The 21057-nt window shown below is 43.8% G+C and overlaps 1 protein-coding gene across 4 annotated transcripts; it reads right to left on the reverse strand.

The window, feature by feature from the left end:
• Positions 1-6534: 6534 nt before the first annotated feature.
• Positions 6535-19726, reverse strand: APMAP (adipocyte plasma membrane associated protein). 4 transcript variants are annotated; one of them, XM_035565020.2, is made up of 9 exons: positions 19605-19726; positions 16509-16625; positions 13370-13485; positions 12284-12376; positions 10987-11103; positions 9547-9721; positions 8958-9092; positions 8390-8582; positions 6535-7367 (listed from the first exon to the last, which is right to left on the reverse strand). In XM_035565020.2, exons 1-9 carry the CDS (start codon positions 19694-19696, stop codon positions 7158-7160), a joined length of 1248 nt encoding a protein of 415 aa, XP_035420913.1. In that variant the 5' UTR covers positions 19697-19726; the 3' UTR covers positions 6535-7157. The 4 variants fall into 4 exon arrangements, with proteins under 4 accessions (XP_035420913.1, XP_050566055.1, XP_050566054.1 ...); XM_050710098.1 differs by lacking the exon at positions 19605-19726 and adding an exon at positions 18724-18790; XM_050710097.1 differs by lacking the exon at positions 19605-19726 and adding an exon at positions 18432-18472.
• Between the last annotated feature and the right edge of the window lie 1331 nt (positions 19727-21057).

Consider the following 21057-nt stretch of genomic DNA (forward strand, 5'->3'; position numbering starts at 1 on the left):
CATGTTGTCATTCATTCACTAGAGAGCATTTCACCCTCTTTGACTGAGATTTCCAAGCAGTGTGAACAGACCCAGGATGCTCTGTTGGACTTGCGTTGTTGTATGATGAGTCTTCATGCAGCTATGATATAAACAAGCCTAAACCACAGCACACAGAAATTTAACACTGTGGAAATCTTTACAATAGGACAGTATGCCTGGGGATACACACACACGAGCGTTAAAGGGTCTCCAGAGCCAGAGAACAGTTTAGATATATCTATCAGGAATGCATGAGGTAGAGCTGTTCTTTCCTCAAGTCAAGAATATGGATGAGACTGTCCTACGACACACCCATAGCTCAAAAACGGTACAGCCTAAATACTGTTTCTACATTAATCAAAAGCTAATCTGCTATGAAAGGGCATCGTTGCAAATGCTAAGACAAATAAACACAATCATTTCCAAAGCATATTTTTGCTGAGGTTAAACAACAGTTTCATTCACGTTAATATCCAGTATTTAATTTCTGTTTGTCTACAGCTTATATTGAATTTTAGCAGAATGATGGGCTGGCCTATGTGGGTGCCTTCCTCTCTTTAAGCCTTCACTCTTCATGCAGATTATTGCTCACACAGGACTAAGGCCCCTATTTCATAGAATCACAGAATCATTAAGGTTGGAAAAGACCTTCAAGATCACCAGGTCTAACCATCCCCCTACCACCACTGTCACCCACTAAACCATGTCCCTAAGCACCACGTCCAACCTTTCCTTGAACACCCCCAGGGACGGTGACTCCACCACCTCCCTGGGCAACCCGTTCAATGCCTGACTGCTCTTTCTGAGGAGAAATTTGGAAGGATTTAGGTAACTATTACCTTAGAACAGCAACAAAGCCTTGGCCTACATTCATTCATACATTTATAAATTAATAGGGCCCTGACCTAAGCTATAAACATCCCTTTCTTTCCACAAATACACCCTTGCTTCTCACAGCTGTTGCTTTTCTGCAGCTCTATTGCACCTCCTATTAGCAGGGGCACCCCCACTTTCAGCCTTTTTAACGATCATTTGGTCAAGAACAGCCCCTGATGGGCTCCAGGCCAAGGTCCAAGGACCCTGAAGCCAGACGGGCTGTTCACAGCACAGCTGAGGCTGCTCTGCTCATGGTAGTAGTGCCACAGCAAGCCTTTGCAGGCAGATCACTTGACAGTCAACTCAGAGTCAATTCCCCATTTGTTAAAAAACAAGAGTTAAAGCCAGATGCATCTGGCATCACACAGGTTGACAAACACAATGTGCCCATGCTGCTGTCCTTAGGAAAATGCAGCAAGGTTGTTCAGACATTTCTATCCAAACAGGCTAGTTTGGAAGCAAAGGAGAGCTGCATGTTTTACACGAAACTATTGGCAGCACTTCCTACAGCACAGATGAGTTCTTTGCAACCAAGTCAGCAGGAAAGCAGGCAAGCACCTTCTGAGAAAGATAGATATGCTGCTGCTGCTGTAAATATAAGCCTAAGTGTTTACTGTAACATTACAATAAGCAAGGCACGCTGGAATAGCAGCATATGTCATCTCCAAGGAGATAACAGTTAACATGACCAACGGAAGGAGCAGGGCTAAAGTCAGCTGAGCTCTTAGTCCACCTCCGAGCACCTCAAGCACCTCGCTAGGGAAGGAATTCAGCAATTAAACAGTCTCCCATCAGGCGGACACTACCAGCTGCAGTTCTTTTAGGTCAGTGCTAAGTACCGCTGAGTCACAATGACGTCCAGCAGTCAAGCTGAAGTCTCTGCCCAAGATGAAGTCTTGCTAGAATTTACACCAAGGTTAACTGTTTACCAGTTAATACTGAGAGTTCATGCCTTTGCAGAGGCTCTGACATCTATTCCTGCCAACAAAGACAATTACATAAAAATAAATACATCCAATAAAAATGTAGAGCCTAAGGAGAGAACGAAGAGTTGTTCCTGCCAGCCCCAGATGCCAGAGAAAAAGGAACAATCCCAGCAGCAGCACTAAGAGCTCCCGGGAAAACCAAAGCTGGTACTTCAGAGGAATCTGTTCATATAGGAGCATTACAAGCAAGCTGAAGGAGCAGTTTCCTTTGGTTTCAGACAGTGCTCCCAGCATGCTGGAAGCACAAGTGCTTGGTGCATTACAAATTTTCTGAGCTTGTCTCCTTATGAGGATGCTTAGCCTCTTCTGGACTAGTGTTCCCTAACAGCTCTGCCACAGGGAGGGATGGGCTGCAGGCTGAGGAGCCCTTTGTGCACCCAAACCAAGCCAGCCTACGTTTCTCTGGAGCTTCGCAGTGCCTAGTGATCTGCACTGTGATCTGAGCGGGTCAGTCAAAACTCCCCCATTTTTGTTCAAAAGCTTTGCTATGCAGCTGCTTCCCCCCACACTCCTACTTATTGATTACATAGGAAACAGCCTGCCAGCTACCAAAATAAATGAACTCTGACTGACATACCACTTCGCAGTCTCTTCACATCAGCAGCTCCACATTTTGGACATGGCAGGCCTTTATATATCAGTTGTCTGTCAAGTTGTGAAATTAGGTACACCCAGAACCTGTTGGCAGCTGGAGTGTCATGCATGGAGTTACACAGAACCAAGACTAGGTTTAACTAGCAGTGGCTCTATATGGAGACATGACTTTCTGCTGGCTGGGAGGAAACCACTCGCATTTAAGTCACTATGACAACTTACTGCTAAATTTTTCAGTCCGTACCTCAAACGAAGAAGCAAAATGAGCTACAGTCAGTCCCGCGTGGTTATTCTTTTCTAGCACCAGCTTTTCTAAGCAAACGAGATGAGAAAGTCTATGTGTCAGCATCACAAGATCTCTGTTGTGACCACTGTCCAGACAGACCCAGAAGTTTAGGAGACACCATCCCACCTGCAAAGGCCACTGCTGCAAAGCAGACTCAGCTTTAAAGGAAGCGGATTTGGACCATGGCCTTCCAATCAATTTTATCAGCTGTTTGCACTGAAATACCAACCTCTGCAGAAGTGTCATGGGTATTATGTATACATGCACCATCTTCCAGCAGCTCTACTGTATGCTTGCTCCAGAATAGGGACAGGGCAGTTAGCTGGGGAATAACATCTTAAATAGCTTCAGCAAAATTTCCTGACATTTTTGCCCTGCAGAAACATCCATTCCACCAACAAAGCAAAAACATGGTGATACAAACGTATCTTTAAAATACACATCTTTCAGGAGACTGGGCACTGTTTTCTAGTTCTATATCCCAAAGTTTTGGAGAAGCTTGGGTAAAACACAGAAAGTAACCTCAGAACCCTCTCGGAGTTGTGCAGAGAGGGTTTCTGCCCTTCTTAGGAAGCCACAGAGCCTTTCTCCTGACACCCAAAACAATCTTGTCCTGACAAGATCTTTGAACACTGCTGCAAATGCTCCCGCTTCTAGAGAAGTGCCAGCCCCAGAGCTGCAAAGGTGTCGTGTTCCTGCACTGGCATCATGAAGCAAGAGAAGGCAGAGCTGTCTTTTTTCCAAGCCTCACTTCCAGCTTTCCCTGTTGCTCACGGCAGATGTGTCAGGAGCCACCTGAAACCATAACATGCCACTGACTCACACATCAGTGGAAGCAGAATGAGCCTGTAAAAGCAGGCTTCTCATTAGCACCAAAAGGAATTCATGCCAGTTTGTTACACAGGCATGTTAATGCTTTTGCATTACTCTGGGACGGTTGCATTTGAGGAACTAGCAGCAATTACAAGCATCTGAGCTTCCACGAAAACGCTGTTCTTAAGAACCATTCATGGTGAGGCAATGAAAGAGCTGTGTGTCAACCAACCTATTTCACCTGAGCTCTGCAGCTACAGACCATCCCACTTCTGCTTACCAAGGACGGACTGCCAGCACACAGCACCAGGAACGGGAGCCAACGCCACCTGAGCTCAGGAAAGGCACTCCTTTGAGCCTCTGCAGACTTTGGGTCTCTTTGGACTGGAGCTATGCAGACCCTGTGTTCAGATACACACCAGAAGAGCCTTTAGAAGCACAGTGACACCTCTAGCTGGTACTGCAATTCCACCCAGGTGCCTGCTGATACTGCAGCCACCCTCAATAAGTGGCCTCCTTTCAATTTTAGTGGCCATGGAAGCACTGGCAGTCTTGGGCCAGGAACCTCTCTTATCAGGAAGAGTCAAGCATACCAGCTCTTTCCTAGACATGGTGCCTTACATGCCACGCTTCAGATTGAGCTCGAACTCCCAGGGCCAAGCACAGTGCTGAAAAACCTTGGAGAAAAGTTTCAGGTCATTATCAAAACACAGGAGACAGCCACATCACCTCTCTGAAGAAAAGGTTAACTCATATTTACGTCCATAATATTTCATTTTAGCTGAGGATTTAAACTTCTTGTGACAAACAAAATACCAACAGCCTGGCTAAATGGCATGCCCCCATGTAGTTTGTTGCTCAGTTGTGCAGCCTATCACCGCTTTACATTCAGTGCTTTACAAACTTGAATGGTATTTCTGCTTTTGTACAAAGGGAACAGCAGACCAGACTTGTACCCCATGAACTTTCCCTATTTACAGGAGCTGGGCAGACAGGTTTTATGCAATCTGAAAAATTAAATTGAGGAGAGCTCCACTCATACCCTCTGTCCAAAGGCTAAACTTCTAGACAAACTCATTTAGACTGCAGCTCTTCAGCTACTTTCCAACCAAGCACAGACAAAACCAGCAATTTCTGTTGCCAGGGGGACACAACAAGAGGCAGGGCAAAACAACAGGCGCTACAAAGACTTCTATGGGGATGAATTCCTGCTTGCCTCTGAAGCCCACTGCCAGAACTCACCTCCTGCCCACAGGTCAGTGCAGGGCCTGCCTTTCATCCACCTGCAGTTATTTCTAAAGCAGCAGTGGCTGGAGGCCCACTCTGCCCAGCTGGAGAGGTCCAGCCAGCAAAAAACCTGTACCGCCAACCAGCAAGGAGAGGAAGGAACTGAACTTCCCTGAGATGCAGTGGCCAACATGGATCCCAAGTGCTCAAGGCAATCTTAAAAGGGAATCGGTTGCACAAAAGCTATTACGTGTGGCATGTCTAAACAACCGAGGTCCATTTCCCTACAAAAGACAGCACAAGTTATTCAGTTAGATACTTTTGCAAGCACTAGAGCTAACTTCGCAAAAACAGACAAAGCCGTGCTTGCCTCAAGGCCACCAAAGCACTAACCTGAAACAAGCCCCACAGCAACCTTGCTCTTGCACCCCTGATTTAAAAGCTCTCACCAAGTTCAATCCTCATGTCCCATGAGACAGAAAAATAGGCTAACAAGGGCTAGCAGAACAGCGCAAGCCAGCTGCTCCTTAAACAGCCTGCCTTTTTTCCAGGAAGAGATGGTGCACGAGTGTCCCATTCGCAGCCCTTCTTCAGCGTTCCCATAGCACGAGTCCATCAGGCAGGTCACACTTCTCAGCCTTTCACTTGCCACAGAATCACTCAATTCTCTTTCCACAAGTAATTAAGAAAGGGCTCAGCCAGACCAAAGGCTAAAGCCTTCAGCAACTCATCTGCCAGGCTTCTTTTTCCTCTTACTGAGCTTCCTCCCAAATCCAGTAGCCACTGGAATAAGCAAAAGGGCTGGTGAGCGTGACCAGCCCCTAGCCTGTATGGGAGCAAGTCACCCTGATCCAGCACCCATCTGCTACCTGCCACAGGGCTGCTGCAGTCTGTAGTAACACAGCACGAAGTGACAGAGCTCTGACAGAAAGCAATCACCTTCTGTGCCTGTCTCTGTTACAGGAGGGATATGCAAATGGAAGCCAGTGAAAGCAGATGACACGTTAAACATCATCTTCCGTTTCTCTGGTACTTTTCTTTATACATAAGCAAATCTTGGTTATTTCCTTTTCAAAGGTGAGAAAACGGAGCAACAGAGTTAGTCTATGTTTGACTATCACCCAGTGGCAGAAAGAGAACAAGCAGTAATCTTCAGTCCCGGAACAGGAATCAATGCACTAAAATCACACAGCTGCTAAAGTAACACCATGAAATTCCTATATAAGGTGGGGAAAAAAAATTAATGAAAGTGTAAACTGAACAGCATTTCCTTTGCAGTGCTTGTAAGAAAATCATTTCTTGGATTCACCAGACTATCTGTCAATGCAGGAAGTACATAATATCCTCTGGAAATGCCAGGAAGCATCCATGAGCTACTACCCCATTTCAAGATTTTCCTCCAAAGCCTTCCTCACCCACTATTATTAGATTTTACACAGGACATTCCAGTCCATATCCACCCTCACATAAGGACCTTCACCAAAACCTTCCCCTCTTCTCCATAAAAAGCATGCTGAAGAGGATTCCCTTCCCTCCCATGCCCCTCAGAAACGGCCACCTACGTAATGAACAGGACACTTACCGGACCTGATAAACATGGAGGTAATACTCTAAGTGACCCACTTTAAACCCACTGGAACTAGTCTTTAATAACATTGAAAATGCAACTTCCATTCATCACTCAACTACAATGCTATAAAAAAAACAAACAAACACACAGGAATCCACAGATAATGATCAAATTAGATTCTTCATGTTGATTAACTGTTTACTGCAGTTTCTGATGTTGATTACACAGGCTGGAATTGAAGAAACCTGAATGGTATAACTATATTTCTAGGCACGTTCTGGATGTTGCTGTCTCTACCACAGCACCATGGGATGACATTAGAACATGCAGCGTAATCAATCCTAAACAGTTGGCTTTAAAACAAACACGTGCAAGACACCCTCTTCAACCCAAATCATACACGATTAAATTCCATACATCATAAATCCTTCCAGCGTAAGGAAGACGTACAGTTGCATTAAGGGTGACAGATGATGTCTTTTTAAGAAAAACTCCAAAACAGGGTTGGGTTTGTAAAAGCAATCAATTTTGTGTGAGCATATAACCGTACGAAGATGCCCCACCGTACATTAATATGCATGCCAACTCCAAAGCGAGAGCAGTCAAACCATGAAGAGGACAGATACAGCAAGCTGTACGTTTTCATACGGCAGCAGAACAGTGCTACTGCACACACTAACAGGCTGTCTTCATTTTTCCTCCTTGGTCACACTGTTTAAAACACATGCTTCCTTCGTACCTCTAGAGCATTACAGGACAGTGGCACTTTATCATATATGGACAGTTAAACGTGCTGAAGATTAAGTCTGCAAATAAATGGAGACCGGAAGGAGCCCAGGTAGAGATATCCGTCGTGTTCATGTACGTCGCTAACATAAGCTACTGTCATTCCAGTAGGATCATGAAAGCTTCTTTTGTAGGACCCTGTCTCACTAAGTTCAACAACAAGGCTACGCTTGGGCAAAAACTTGGCCACAGTTTCCTGACTCAGCAACTATGAAGAAAAGAAAAAAAAGAAAGTTAACGGAAGATTTTGTTGTACATAATTAGAAGTCAGACACACAGTTAAAGACCATCCCACACTCCTTCAAGAAAGCAGCTAAGAACAAAAGCACCCTTTTTGAGTAAACTCTATTATATAGGCTTTACACATTAACATCTGAGGAGAAAAATAAGTCAACTTTAAAGGAATGACCAGCAGAAATGTACGCTGATACTAGGCTGACTGAATGTCCTCACAGGAAGCAGCGGCTTGTTCTGGTGCAGCTGACATCATGCACTGCTCCCTGTAGCATTACTCTGTTAAGGATCCTGCACTGCACCAGGAAAAAACAGCAGGTTTTACAGAGACAGCACAGCACAGATAAGAATTCATTTCGGATGGAAGTGCCATTTGAGCCAAGTGCTGCCTGTTGATTTGTTTTTGTTTTTTTTTTTTTTTTTTTTTTTTTGAGAAGTATTTTCAAGTCTTTGTATTTTGTAAAGAGAACCATTCCATTTCTTTAGCGTCAGATGTCCTTCACAGAATACATTATTTTTGCTATTCCTTATCTCAAATGATTGTGTGACATAACAGGCACATCAAGTCAGAACAAAGCGTCACCTAGCAGCATATGTAACACACACTGTCTTCTAGGATGCCTAGGGCAGTCATTAGAACAGACGAGATTTCCCAAATGCTCTCCAAACACCTGGCAATAAGTAGCTTAGACACTTCAGGTATAAAGGTGGAGTCTTCATATATCCAAATACAGATCCTGTATTGCTGCATGACTAGGGCAGAGAATCCCCCTTTCTCTTCTGAGATCAAGGTGGATGGCAACTTAGAGACGTGTACCTCCTACTCAGAGAGGTAAACGTGAGTTTACACAGACTGCTCTACCTGGCGACAACCACAACAGTTTCAATCACAACACTAATATATATATTTAAAATCTTCCTAAGAGGAGGAAGGATCAAGACAAACAAGTATTTATCACTTCCATGCCTATACTAAAAGTGATTTTTTTTTCTTACCTTAAATATCATCCGTTTGATCCACGGTTTTTCAGACAAAAAATCGAACATAGAAAATCCAGGATTGGGACGGACAGCTGCCATAGCTACCCAATATCCTCCAGAGCTGCTTAATCTGATATTATCTGGAAGACCAGGCATGTTCTCAACAAACATATCTGCTCCACCTTTCATCAACCCAGACACATAATATCTGAAAGTTATAAATAGTAAGATCAGGAAATCTTAACTCAAGCAGTCCAATTAATAAATACACGTCTAAAAAGGAATTCACTTAAAAATAACTTTAACGTTTCCTTAGTTTAGCTCAGGGAAATTAAACATAGACATGTTCTTCTCCCTCAGAAAAAGTCAGCTTACTCCACTGTGCTCAAGGAGCCCAGGATTAAGCAGTGCAGTGTTTCCAGTGTAAGTAAAAAAAAAAAAAAAAAAAAAATGTATTGAGGAAAGTCATCTTTGCCGTTGATAACTAGCCATGGACAGAGTGTAGGAGGTTTTTGGGTCATTCAGCTCAGTCATTTTATCTTTAAATAGAGAGTATCAACAATTACAATGAAGTCCCACTCACCTCCTGATTCTAGCCATGGTTGTCTCCTGCACCAGGACAAAGTCTTCTGCAGGAGAGAGCTGGACTCCATTGGGAAACCTCAGTCCCACCATTAAGACTTTCACTTCTTTTGTTACTGTGTCATATTCAAGGAGGCTAAAAAGAAAGCATTATACATGTTTGTGAGTGAAAATATATTTACTCATCTTGCTTTCATTCTCCACATATTTTACCTCCCGCTTGCATGCGCTTCACATACATTAAAGAGGAAGAATAGTCAGGAAACGCTTGCTTATGAACACAGAAAAAACATTAGTGCCAATCACAAGTAGCCTATTCACAAAAGAAATAGGTAGAACATAATGCTAACACCTTCCCTTTTAAAAGCGATGTTCCATTCCAGTCCTCTAAAAGGAAGGAAAGGAATCTCACTCACTTCGCTGCAGGTCTCATCAGCACCATCCACACATTCTTCAGCCCTCTCCTGGGCAGTGCAGTGCTTACACAAGTAATTCATAGAAATAAAAACTTGGAGACCAAGGAAGCAGCCAAGCCCATTCCTACGGATGAGCTTAAATTAAGTTAAAGGCCACAGGGAAGGGATACTTGCCGCCCATCATCTGTGCCTTCCATAATCAAGAGTAAGTAGTCCCGTCTCTGCCATTTGCTACTGGAGTCGGTGAAGTAGATTTTCCTGCCATCCCGGGTCACTGTGAGGTCATTCACAAATGACAGCTTCTGACCTTCAATCGGCGTTGTGGTTGACACAAGCATTTTTGTTTCACCTGGTTAAAGAAAAAAACAGACATGTAAGACCAGCTTTTATATGTCCTACCTTGGAAATGAGTTAAATATTAATAGAAATTTAGCAAGCATAGCACATTTTTTTTCCATTCTTGCCCCTGTTCAGTAATAAGGTTTTGTGTTGTAATGGAACAACTCAACACAATGTAAATGACAAGGAGAAAATACTACTCAGAAAAGCTGAAACAGTAGATGTTTCCTGTTGATATGCGCCAGACTTCTCGTGTTTGTGAAGCTCATGTTAAACCAAATGGAAATTCAGGTCCCAGACTTGTAAAAGAATTCAGGCAAGCCAATCACTACTCTCTCTTTTCCCATCAATCTACAGGAACAAAGAGGAGTACTTTTTATACACTAAAACATTAGCAAGTTCATTAAACTGCTCTGCCACAGTTGGCACATCACCAGATAAATTATGATGATCAAACCTCTAAAAATTGACCAAAATCTATTAAAGTCATCTTTGGGCATGGGTGTTTGTTTTTTTGTTTGTTTGTTTTTGACATGACAGAGCTAATATGGTAGCTGTCTACCATCTGAAGGTGAGACCTTGATTACGCTCTCCCAAACCCCCCAGTCTAAGCCCTTCCAATACATCTGACTTGGCATTTGGACAGCCTCCCCCTCCCCACCCACAGCCAATGTGGAGATGTAAACTGTCAAAAAAAGTCAACCCTGTGAGAAAGCAAACCACAGGTTTTTGATAACACAGCTCCTGAAACCGAGACCTGGCTCAGGGACATGCAATGAAGGGCACAAAGCAGCAGTGCCTTTCTCAGCAGGAGCAAGCAGCTTGATCTTCAGCCACACAAACTACAACTTTCTTCACCCTCTGCAGATTGGGGTTACAGAGAAGAGCTTTTCACTAACACAGAGTAAGATTAAGGCAGAAATGAGTACACCAAACATGGCAAATAGCTTATGTAACAACAGATTATTTTTTTTTACCTTTAAGAAAACTAAAGCAACTACACAGAGGTTATGAATCCTGAGGTACCCATGTTGACAGTCAAAAGCACAGATCACCAGAAGATAAGCAACTGGTAACACTGATCTAGACAGATACTGAGAGAAACTGATTGCTACAGGAAAATAAATGTCATGTTCTTGCATGGCATGTTTCACACAGACAGCTCCAAACCACTCTAAAGAAAAGTCAGCTGCTGTTAAGCCTAGTGTCTGGTAAAACTCCAAATGATGACCAGATTTGTCAGTGAAAGAGAACTGCTGAGCACAAAAGTCATACCTGTGCCAGGATTAACTTCATAGAGCCCATAATAAGCATCTGCCACAAAAAGGGTGTTATTTGGTCCCACTCTGATGCCAAGTGGTCGTCCACAAGTTGGCTCATCTTCACGGGTTCCTTCGGAAACAATTTTTAAATGGTTTTCCAAACACAAATAAATACAAGGCATTCAGTCTATCCACATTAGGTTCAACTATAGGTTAACAAGACCGTGGCCTGTACCATACATATATTCATTAAAGAAATGATTCTTACTTGCCTAGGTGCGAGTGAAACAGATATTCCCATGTTTTGATCAGTCTAGAGATAATCCTATCATTTGTCAGGCTACTAAGCAGCTAACAGCTGCCCCAAGCATTGCTTGGGGCCCCAGAAGCTCAAAGTCCAGCTCTGTAACAGCTGGCAGCAGACTTTGGTTTCTTTTGGCCCCAAGGCTGTCAACAGGCCTGCCTACTTGTTGGGCAGCCAAAATGGTGCTTCCAGATCCATCCAGAGCCTCATCTTGTGAACAGCCACATAAAATACCTAAAATGCTGAGTATGTTCATGAGAGCCACAGAAGGACAGCAACAATTCCACCACAGCCTCTGCCTAACCAGTGACCAGCATAGGGCTGCAGACACTCAAGTTATTAATAAACACTAATAAAGAAGCTACTACCAGCTGTTCTCACTCACGTGCAGAAAACTCATTAAGTGAAGCAAGTAAGTGGTTTGGAGAGAGGTGTGGAATTCAACAAGAAGTAACTGCAGACACAGCCCCCACACTGTGCCTACAAACAGAAGAAGGGAAATTGGTACAATAAAATGCAAGGCAAAATTCTAGAGAAGGAAGGTGACATTTATTTACAAAATCTCCAGATAAGTTGATTTTATCCACTCTCACATTATCTCAGAGTTCACTCGCTCACACTTGTCTAGGAGTCCTCAGTTTATATGGGTGGCCCTTCACCTCAGAATCTTGCTGACTTCAGGTCCCATAAATGTTAGGCCAGGTTGCAGCCCATTTTTTTCTTGTTTGGGATACGTGCTATTTCTAGATGGACTAACAGGGACAGGAATGTTATTTGTGATGCACTGCAACCTCATCTTCTTCCTGGTGTTAAGATGCAGGATATTCTACTGACAGGTCATCCATGCCACAGTCTTATTAGAGTTCAGGCCTTTTAGCCATGACACAAAAAAAATCTCTACAGAAGAAGACATGCACTTGCATGAGCAATCCAGACAGAACAACAAGTTAATCAACACAAGTCCTGATCCTGATTCTCAGATATTGTCAAAGGAGCTGTCACTTACCACAAGGACCATGGCCAATTCTGGCTATTGTTTGTATAACTCCATCTTCAATTTTAAGAATCTTCCCATCAGCTGTCCCAGTAAATAGCACATCTGTAAAAGCAACCAGTGTGACTAACTTGATCGCAAATCCACAGTGGCAAACATCCTTCTATGGGACAGAAATATTAGCACAAAGTAGAAATCGTGTTTAAGACACTGTGAAGTTTTCCTCTTCAGTCAGGGAACAAGAGTAAATAGGGAAAGGGGAAAATGATGAAAGCAAATAAAAGCACTTGGTTAGATTTCTTCCTACTCAAAAAGGAGAGGAAGGATTCAAGCCTTAGGAGTTAGCAGATGGATATAAAGATTTTCACCCATAAATGGCCCCACTCCTCAGCTAAAAACCATCATAACCACTTAATGACTAGTCCTAGTCATCGAACTGATCCCTGCTAGCAGATTTCTACATCACCACAAAACATACCCAGGTACTGCTTCCATCTTATTTCTTTTCAAGGAGAGGCTGACTAGACAAAACTTCTAATTCTGACACAGTTCCCACAGGCTGCTGAGAACTACTGAAGGGGTTTAAACTGCCAATGCCCACATTGCATCTGTTTTGAAGAAGAATTACAAAAAACATAGCAACCTAACATCCACCCAAAACAAAAGCATTGTTAAATTACTGTATTCATGCCAAGCCATGCGACAGATGCACTGAATACAGACAGCATGTAAACTTTTCCACACATCCAGATTAAGTGGCAAGTGACTATTGTATTGGGCTTTTCCATCTCTAATTTAAGTTTTGCTAATTATATTTCTTAAAGGGAACAGGACTTCAACTTTTATTCATACAAAATTTACTCCCAGTCAGGTTGTTCATTTCACTTATAGCTCAGTTGTCACAAGCAAGAAGGTTTCCTAAGCAGTTTCTGATGAGACTGACAAAACTAGGTAACAAAACTGTAACTTGAGGAAGGAACTTCAGAGTGCTTTCTTGCTGGGGAAAATACATATACAAACATTCTACTAATTCATTAGAAGATACAGCAAAAACAAAATAAAAGATACGCCTACTGAGCAGCTTTTGTCAGTGCTTACCACCAATATTGACGATGGATTCAGGTCCAACAAGCTGATTCTCCCATAGCCGCTCAGCTTTCTGTAACTTGCTATTGGGCTCTAGAACACCCGTCAGGAGGGGAGGTTCCTTCAAACTGCAAAAACAGAACAGACCTCGTGACCCTTTGCACCAATCTGCAAACACACTTGAGCAACAAGTTGGATCATTTTTTTTCCTAGTTTACCAACTCCTGCAAACGTGACCTATGCTTCACATACAGCATATTTCAAAAGAGAAAATACGGCTGGCGAGCTGGAAAAAACAACTCTTGTTCATCAGGGATCAAACTTTTCTGGTTCTGCTGATGTGAAAAGAAAAGGTGAACTCACGTATTCTTAAGACATGTCTGGAAAACTGCTTTAAGTCCAACAACACATTCCCAGTTCGTCTTCCTTACACAAAGGCAAAGGCTTCAGCTTTGCCACAACACAAAAGAGCTACTCTTTTCTTACTCAGCTGAATAAGTTGTTTGTACCATATTATTTTATTTATCTATATATATTTATATCACATATAAAATTATTCTTCCTAGAAAGATAAATGCAAGTTCCTAACCAAAACAGTTTTAGAACTTAAAAGCCTGACATTTTACAATACACCCAGATCTGACACCAGGTAACATTTTCAACAAGGGAAAAAAAATTAACTATTAATTAACAAATAGTGAAAAAAGTGTTCCAGTACTTTAAGCACTCAACATGCATGCTTTCATACAAAATTGAAAGATGTATTCTGGTTCATAACTTCAATGCATTCCCATAGAGAAAGACCAGCTCAAAGGATTAAGTTGTGCATAAAGAGAATTGAACTGAAACTAAAAATAATAGAATAAGGTCCAGTCTTGAAAGCCCTTATTCACATAAATAGCCAGGTTCAAGTCAGACAGAGTTCTAATCAACTACAGAAATATGAAGAAAGCTAGGAGCAAGATGCATACACAGCTTCAACTCACTTAACGGGCTACAAAGCACCGTGCTCCAAATACAGCTCTAATTGTGCTAATAAACACAAATATATTCCAGTGTTTTAGGTTCTTAAAAACACACACACTGCCACAGTCTCCATGAGTTAAGGATTTCAAGCCTCTGCTAAGGCTGCATACTTGCCCACAGTGGTAAGCTCATTAAGTGCTCATTCACAATAGCGTGCTAAAGCTCCCAGGGTCAAGCTTTGAAATAATTTTTGATTTTTTAATGTAAATAACTCCCTATATGACCACAAGCAAATGCCTTCCACCTGTAGAAACTTAAAAAGACAAAGTTTGACTTCAAAACGTGCCCAGGTTCACAGGATCCAAGACATCTTCAGCACAAGCTACGCTGCAACCATACTGTTCATGTGGTGAACGTAACTGACATTTGTAGAACTTCAGCAATTAGGGGGAAAAAGTCAGCTGAAACTGCAAACTGTAAAAGCTATGACAATTGAAGAGAACAGGCGTACAATACAAATAATGCAAAAAGAGAGAAAAACACATACTTTATCTGCCTGGTTACAGACAGCAAACCTTCCCTTCAGTCTATTTTACTGCGACAACAAAGCCAATTGAATTACTTGCTCCTGTCCACCCTAGATTTGCAGCAAAGTTGCCTGCACAGTGCTATCACAAATTGGTTTTCCATGCCTTCTTCCAAGCATCAGATGTTTCAGATGAAGATAACAGCTGCTCCAGATAAGGAACTCATTTGCTGGGAACTTTGGACAGTTACGTTTTCAAGCAGAAAATCCTCCCCAGGATCGGTATTATCTAAGACAGCCTTAAGGAGAAAGAACTCTGAATAAATCAGAGTTGCAGAAATTTCATGCAGAGTTTTGCAGATCTCATCTGCTTCCCATGCCCCCATCCCTCATTTTTTCCAGTGGCTTACCGGAATAACATCATCATTGGTGAACAGAATTTCTGTGTGTTCTTTCACTGAAGGGATTGCTTCAAACAGCATCTACTTCAGCTGTTTCAAAGCACTTCATAAACATCACACAGAATTATCCTGTGGTGTACAGACCAAAATCACTCCTTGCAGTGAAGCTAAACAGCTAATTAAGAACGTGAAGCAATACAAGCCAGTGATTTGGACAAGAAGAATAGCTGTAAAATAGACTCAAGCAAGATATGTAAGCATGCAGAATACTGTTATCCTGGACAAGAATTAGATGAGAACAATGTAATAAGAAAAGTTTTATAGACATATCCTGTTGGCTTTCGAAATTGTTTAGTTGCAATGTATTTCAGAGAATACTTTGTTAAACCCAACCACAGGAGAAAGCATTTCATTAAGATTTGCAATCAGGCAGCTTATGGCTAATAGCTTATTGGCAAGACTCATAAGTACTACGAGCACATTAACAGTTTCTTTCAACTCTAGAGATATTTACAGTGTTGTTTTTCCTTTTCAGTAAGGAATTATCGCATTGATCATAAATATTTAGCCGACTGAGCATTTTCACTTACTTCAACTGCCAGAAGCACTAAACAGCCTGACTACACCAGCAGTCAGTGTTGCACATGCAACTTCTCTCAACACACGTTTCATCTTCTCATGTAGCTTACTCAATGTTACATTCCACATTTGACACAGACATTGATTCAGATGTTTCAGGGCAGAAATCACCTAGAAGCGTTTGCTTTATGAGATCTGCATTTATATATAACATCATCGCATGGTTCAGCTGGTACGAAGCACCGAATCAACCCAGTCAGGCTTCAGTTTCAGTTTACATCTTGAGATGAACAGTCTTTCTTTGACAGAAACAGGTACAGCTCTGGTACAACTGTACAGGTTGGTCCCTAGTCAAAGTGCAGTTCTTTTCTCCCTGAAGACAGGAGCACATGTAAGTAACAACAAGCTCTGCTGACAGCTTGGACAGCAGGAAAAACATTTTCTAGATTAACAATCAAAGTAATTCAGCAACTCTCCGATCAGTACTGACACGCAACCACACAAGATGACTCAGAAACAGACTGGGTATGCGAAGCAAGCCATAGCACTGGATAATACTGCAATCACTCCCCAGTTTCTCGATTCAGTTAGAATCACTTTACTCTGTGGACTCGTTTGTTCCAAAAAAGCAGAACACATACAAGTAGTATATCTCCTTCAAAACAAAGCAACAACTTACCTTATGGGCTGAGGGTCTATAGGACAATCCAGCAGAACAGTTGCTCCAAGCAGGGGCACAGTTAGAGATGCAGCCAAAGTCAAGAAGGTAACACGGAACACCTTGCTGCTGTAAGTACTGCCAAAAACAGACAAGAAATAAGATTAACATGCTAAGCTGTTTTAAGATCTAATATTTATATAAATATATATATATATATATATAACAGCCTGTTTTCTTTACAAACAGAAGCGCAAATACTTTTGCTCAACCACCATCTTAAATACCATCAAAGGCCCACTTTGACTGGGTTAATATAAGAGAAAGGGACATTCATCCAGCCTCAACACAACAGCATAGTATGAGAGTAGTATCACATACAGGTTTCATGCAGGCTACAAGTTACAGCTGACTGAAAACCACTAATCTGTGATTTTTATTTACTTGAATTAAAGTTTTGACAGCAGTTTCTATCCCAGCACAAAGTTAAACTTACACCTTCAGAATCTTTCAAATAATGGAAATTAGCTAGGTACAAGTTTTAGATGGAAAAGTTCAAGCAACTAATACAACAAAAATTAGAGGAGATTAATTGAATCCTTCCCTGACTTAGCGAAAACTGGTTCAAAACTTGACCCCAGCATGCAAAAGAAATTAAGCATCTTCCATTTACTAACACACAACAAAACAGAAAAAACTGTTTTTTCACAGGAAATAAACATTTTGCTCTCATCAAGCTCAGAAGCCTCAATCAGGCATTTACAGAAACAAGCACAAAGCCACGGTCAATAAATCCTAGCCTTGGACTAGGAAAGCAGCTCCCACAAACTTAGCTACTCTCAAATATTCACTGGCACAGCCAGCCAGTCTCTTTGCAGTATGAAACAAATGAAGGCCAACAGTACCCAATCGCTCTGCATTAATCCTTGGACCATTTCCACTGTGCTGTCTTTCACCAGCCAATCATCCAGGCAGTACAAACCAGGTACTATTGCCCAGAGCACAAATACCACAGCTGGAGAGCTAAAAGCATGTACATGCAGCACTGGTATCAGCCTGAAGGTAACCTTTGGGGTTACCTGCTGGGAGAGAAAGGACAGAGCTAGGCCCAGACCTAGGCTGTGACGAGGTGACCAGTCCGAGGATGCACCGCCAGCAAACCCTGCTTGGGTCCTGCTCACAGACATACTTAAAAATCAATTTTATTTCTCACATTCAAGAGCGCAGCATCCCCTTTGTGCACTTCAGCAGCGTTATAGCAGTCAGCCTGTCTCCATCCAAGATGACATGAGCAGATATGGAAACTGCTTCAAATAAGCTTTCTCATCCACACTGACTGACCTCTCCATAATTCCCTAGGGCCAGGCTGACCTTGCAATGAACCACCAGATTTCAGCGCTATCTTTTCTAACACTACGTGTCTCAGGGAAGCAGCATTCCAGTCTTTTTCCCTTTGGATTTGGAAAGGAGAGAGTAGAAGAGAGATAAGGGAGCCCCCAGGTTTACACAAAGACTTCAGCTGTCAGCCTTGTCCTTCCACTGTCCTTCAAAAGATGATGGCTCAATGCTGTAAGATTAAAAGTGCTGTCAGCAGTCACCTAAGCATCTTTGTGACAGCTGAGAACAGCTCACGCAACAGGAAGCTAATAAAGATGAATGGGAACTCATCTGCTAAAGCCAACTTAATTAAAGCTCCTGAAAGCATGATATAAGTAAAGGTCATATTTCTGAGCCTCACTAAAACTTGCAAGGAATTGACAATAAAGGAAAGAGGCAGGAAGAACGAAGTGACATGCAAACTCACACTCCAAGCCTGCAAACTGCAAGACCTACTTTAGATCCTGCTGAAACCACAAAAATTTAAAGAAAAGCAAACAAACAAAAGCAAACACTTGAGAAGTCAGATGCTCAGGATCACTGTAAAAGCAAACAAACAAAACATACCCAATACAGAATACAGACAACTGCATGTCAGGGACTGGTCACTAGAAAGAAACACTGAAGTTAGTTTACTAACACTGATAAACAAAATGGAGATCCTTAGGTAACTGCGTCTCTGAAAATTAAACTCGCATGGACTCCAGCCACAAATCTCAAGGATACAACTTCCCAGAGCTCCGGGTATAATAACAGTAAGTCAGTTGGCACCGAAGACCAAAGAGGAGAAGCTGTTGCACCAGCTCTTGTAGACAGCAGGCTGACAAGAAGACACCAGAGGTCACCACAGCCAGCAAACCTGGGCCGCCTCATCCTCTTGAGGAACTGCTGGGGTGATGGATACTCTGGATCGCTGCTGGAGTCCTAGAAACACAACTGATTTGAGAAAAGTTAGCAAGAGAGGGTGAAGCCAGGAAGACCTGCTGATTGATGCTGGTGGCTTCCTTCAGGAACAGGGTCTGTGCGTGCAGGTCACCGCACAGCCAAAAGCCCCTCCCTCGCCCTGATGGCCCCGAAGGGCAGAGAGGAGAACCTGCGAGGTGCTTGAACAGGAGGAGACATGGTGAGCCAAAGCAGTGCTAGCCGTCACTCAGGTCATTCAGCGGGGCCCAAACCCTGCTTTCTTATTGCAACTACTGCCCGAGGTTACAGCAAAGCCAACTTCGTACAGAACTCCTACGCGGAAAACTACGAGCGGAACTTTGAACCTCGCCACAGAGCAAATGAAGTGTTCACAAGGGTATTGCACCTGAAACACGTGCAGGCTACTCTTTAAACCACAGCCTCCTCTTGCAGCCGTTCCCAAACCGCAACTAACCAGTTACACAATGCTCAAACACACCCGCAAACATCTGCACGAGCCGCAATGGGGTAACCGGTATTGCTTCACTAGCTGAACACAAACTGCGTTTAAACCAGCCCAGTGGAGAGGAGGGGAAAAAAAGCCAAAAAGCCAGAAAAAAAAGCCAAAAAGCAGGCACCCCCTAAGCCATTACTTGCCAGGAAACCCAGCCCTGCCCAAGCCCCTCAGAGGAGCCCGGGGGAGCCTGGGGCCGGGTCCCCGAGGGACCTGGGCTCAGCTGGGCCGGGGGCGGCCGCTTCCACCCCCGGAGGCCGCGCACCTGGGCCTCGGCTCTCGGCTCCCGGCCGGATTTTTCCCCAGTCCCCCCCCAGCCCCACCTGCCCTCCTTGGCCTCCTGCGCCGGGCTGTCCTCGGTGATGACCTGCGGGCGGAGCGGCCGGCGCTGCCGCAGCCCCTCGGCCTCATTCATCCTCCCCGGCCCCGGCCCCGGCCCCGGCCCGCCCCCGGGCCCGCCCAGCCGGCTCGGCCCCCAGCTTCGGCGGCGCCTGCGTGCTCGGTCGCCCCGGGGCCGGTGTCTGGTCGCCACCCCGGGGTCTCCGGGAGCCTCCCGGCGAGGCCCCGGGCTCCCTCCCAAGCGAGGCTGGGTCCCGGCTCAGCGCATCCCCGCCGGGCCTCCAGCGGGGAGCCCCCCAGCGCCCAAGGGTGCCCCGTTATCCACCAGGGGGCACTGGGAAACCGAGCAGGAGGGATATGAGAGAGAAAGTGCTCCCCAAGCTCTCCCCCAGCTCCAAAACTGATTTAACATCCCCACATCCTCCTATCCATGACGGAGCAGGTCCAAGCTCACTGCTATAAGCTTCTAGACTCTCTTGGAAATAACCCCATCCAGAATTCTTCCATTTCTGAGCTGAAAATGGGTATTATGTACCAGCCTTGTTTAAAAGCAGAAGCTTGTTACTGAAATAAGTTGCTGCGGCTTTAGCTGGCGACAGAGACAGCTCCTGAATATAATTGTGTTAGGCTGGAAAACAGTCTCCATTTTACCAATTCCCGATAAATAAATGACCAGGAAAGCTGCAGCAGCAAAGCACAGGCGGTGGGCACCTGCCTTTTTATCTTGCCCTTCCCGGGACTTGTAGGAGACGCTTGCCAGAGGGCTGCAAGACTGAGCGTGGAGTGGGAAGCCTTCCAGAAGCAGCTGCTGGAGGTAACCCAAGTAGTGGCTAATGAGGATGTTCGGTGTCCGTCCCTGCAATACAGCTGTAGCGTTATCCATGTGGTATGCTGGTGGTGAAACACAATCTTCTGTGCTCTTTCATGGACAAGGCATCCTGCAGAGCGTGTTCCTGGCATTTACAAGTGGCCTATGGCTCCTGGAAACACATTTCTTCCCTCAGCTGTGGGACAGCTACACGCTCCTACACAGCACTGTGTCTCACCTTCCCCAAACACACCCCATTTTCACCCCTTCCCTACTTGTGCAGGCTGTGCATGCTTCTATGACATATCAAGGAGATTAGTAGAGAAACCATCCATACCAACTAATGATAACTAATTGTTCCCCTTAATTGTTCTGTCTCCGTCACACAGGAAAATAATTGCAGAGCGCTGGGACTTCGGGATTTACATGAGACATGCAGCTTCCATGCACCAAGCACTAATTCTTCCACTTCTTCAGTTGTCATGCAGTTTTCTGGCAGCAACTCATTTCCTCTGAGCTACTGTTTCGAGAAAAGCAATAAAGTAAAACAGCAATTTGGACTACGGGATGACACATCACCAGCTCAAACTCTTTTGTCTTTCTTCCTGACAGACTAAAATAAGCTGGAG

The sequence above is a fragment of the Cygnus atratus genome, chromosome 3 (genome assembly GCF_013377495.2).
Source record: "Cygnus atratus isolate AKBS03 ecotype Queensland, Australia chromosome 3, CAtr_DNAZoo_HiC_assembly, whole genome shotgun sequence".
Classification (NCBI taxonomy): Eukaryota; Metazoa; Chordata; class Aves; order Anseriformes; family Anatidae; genus Cygnus; species Cygnus atratus.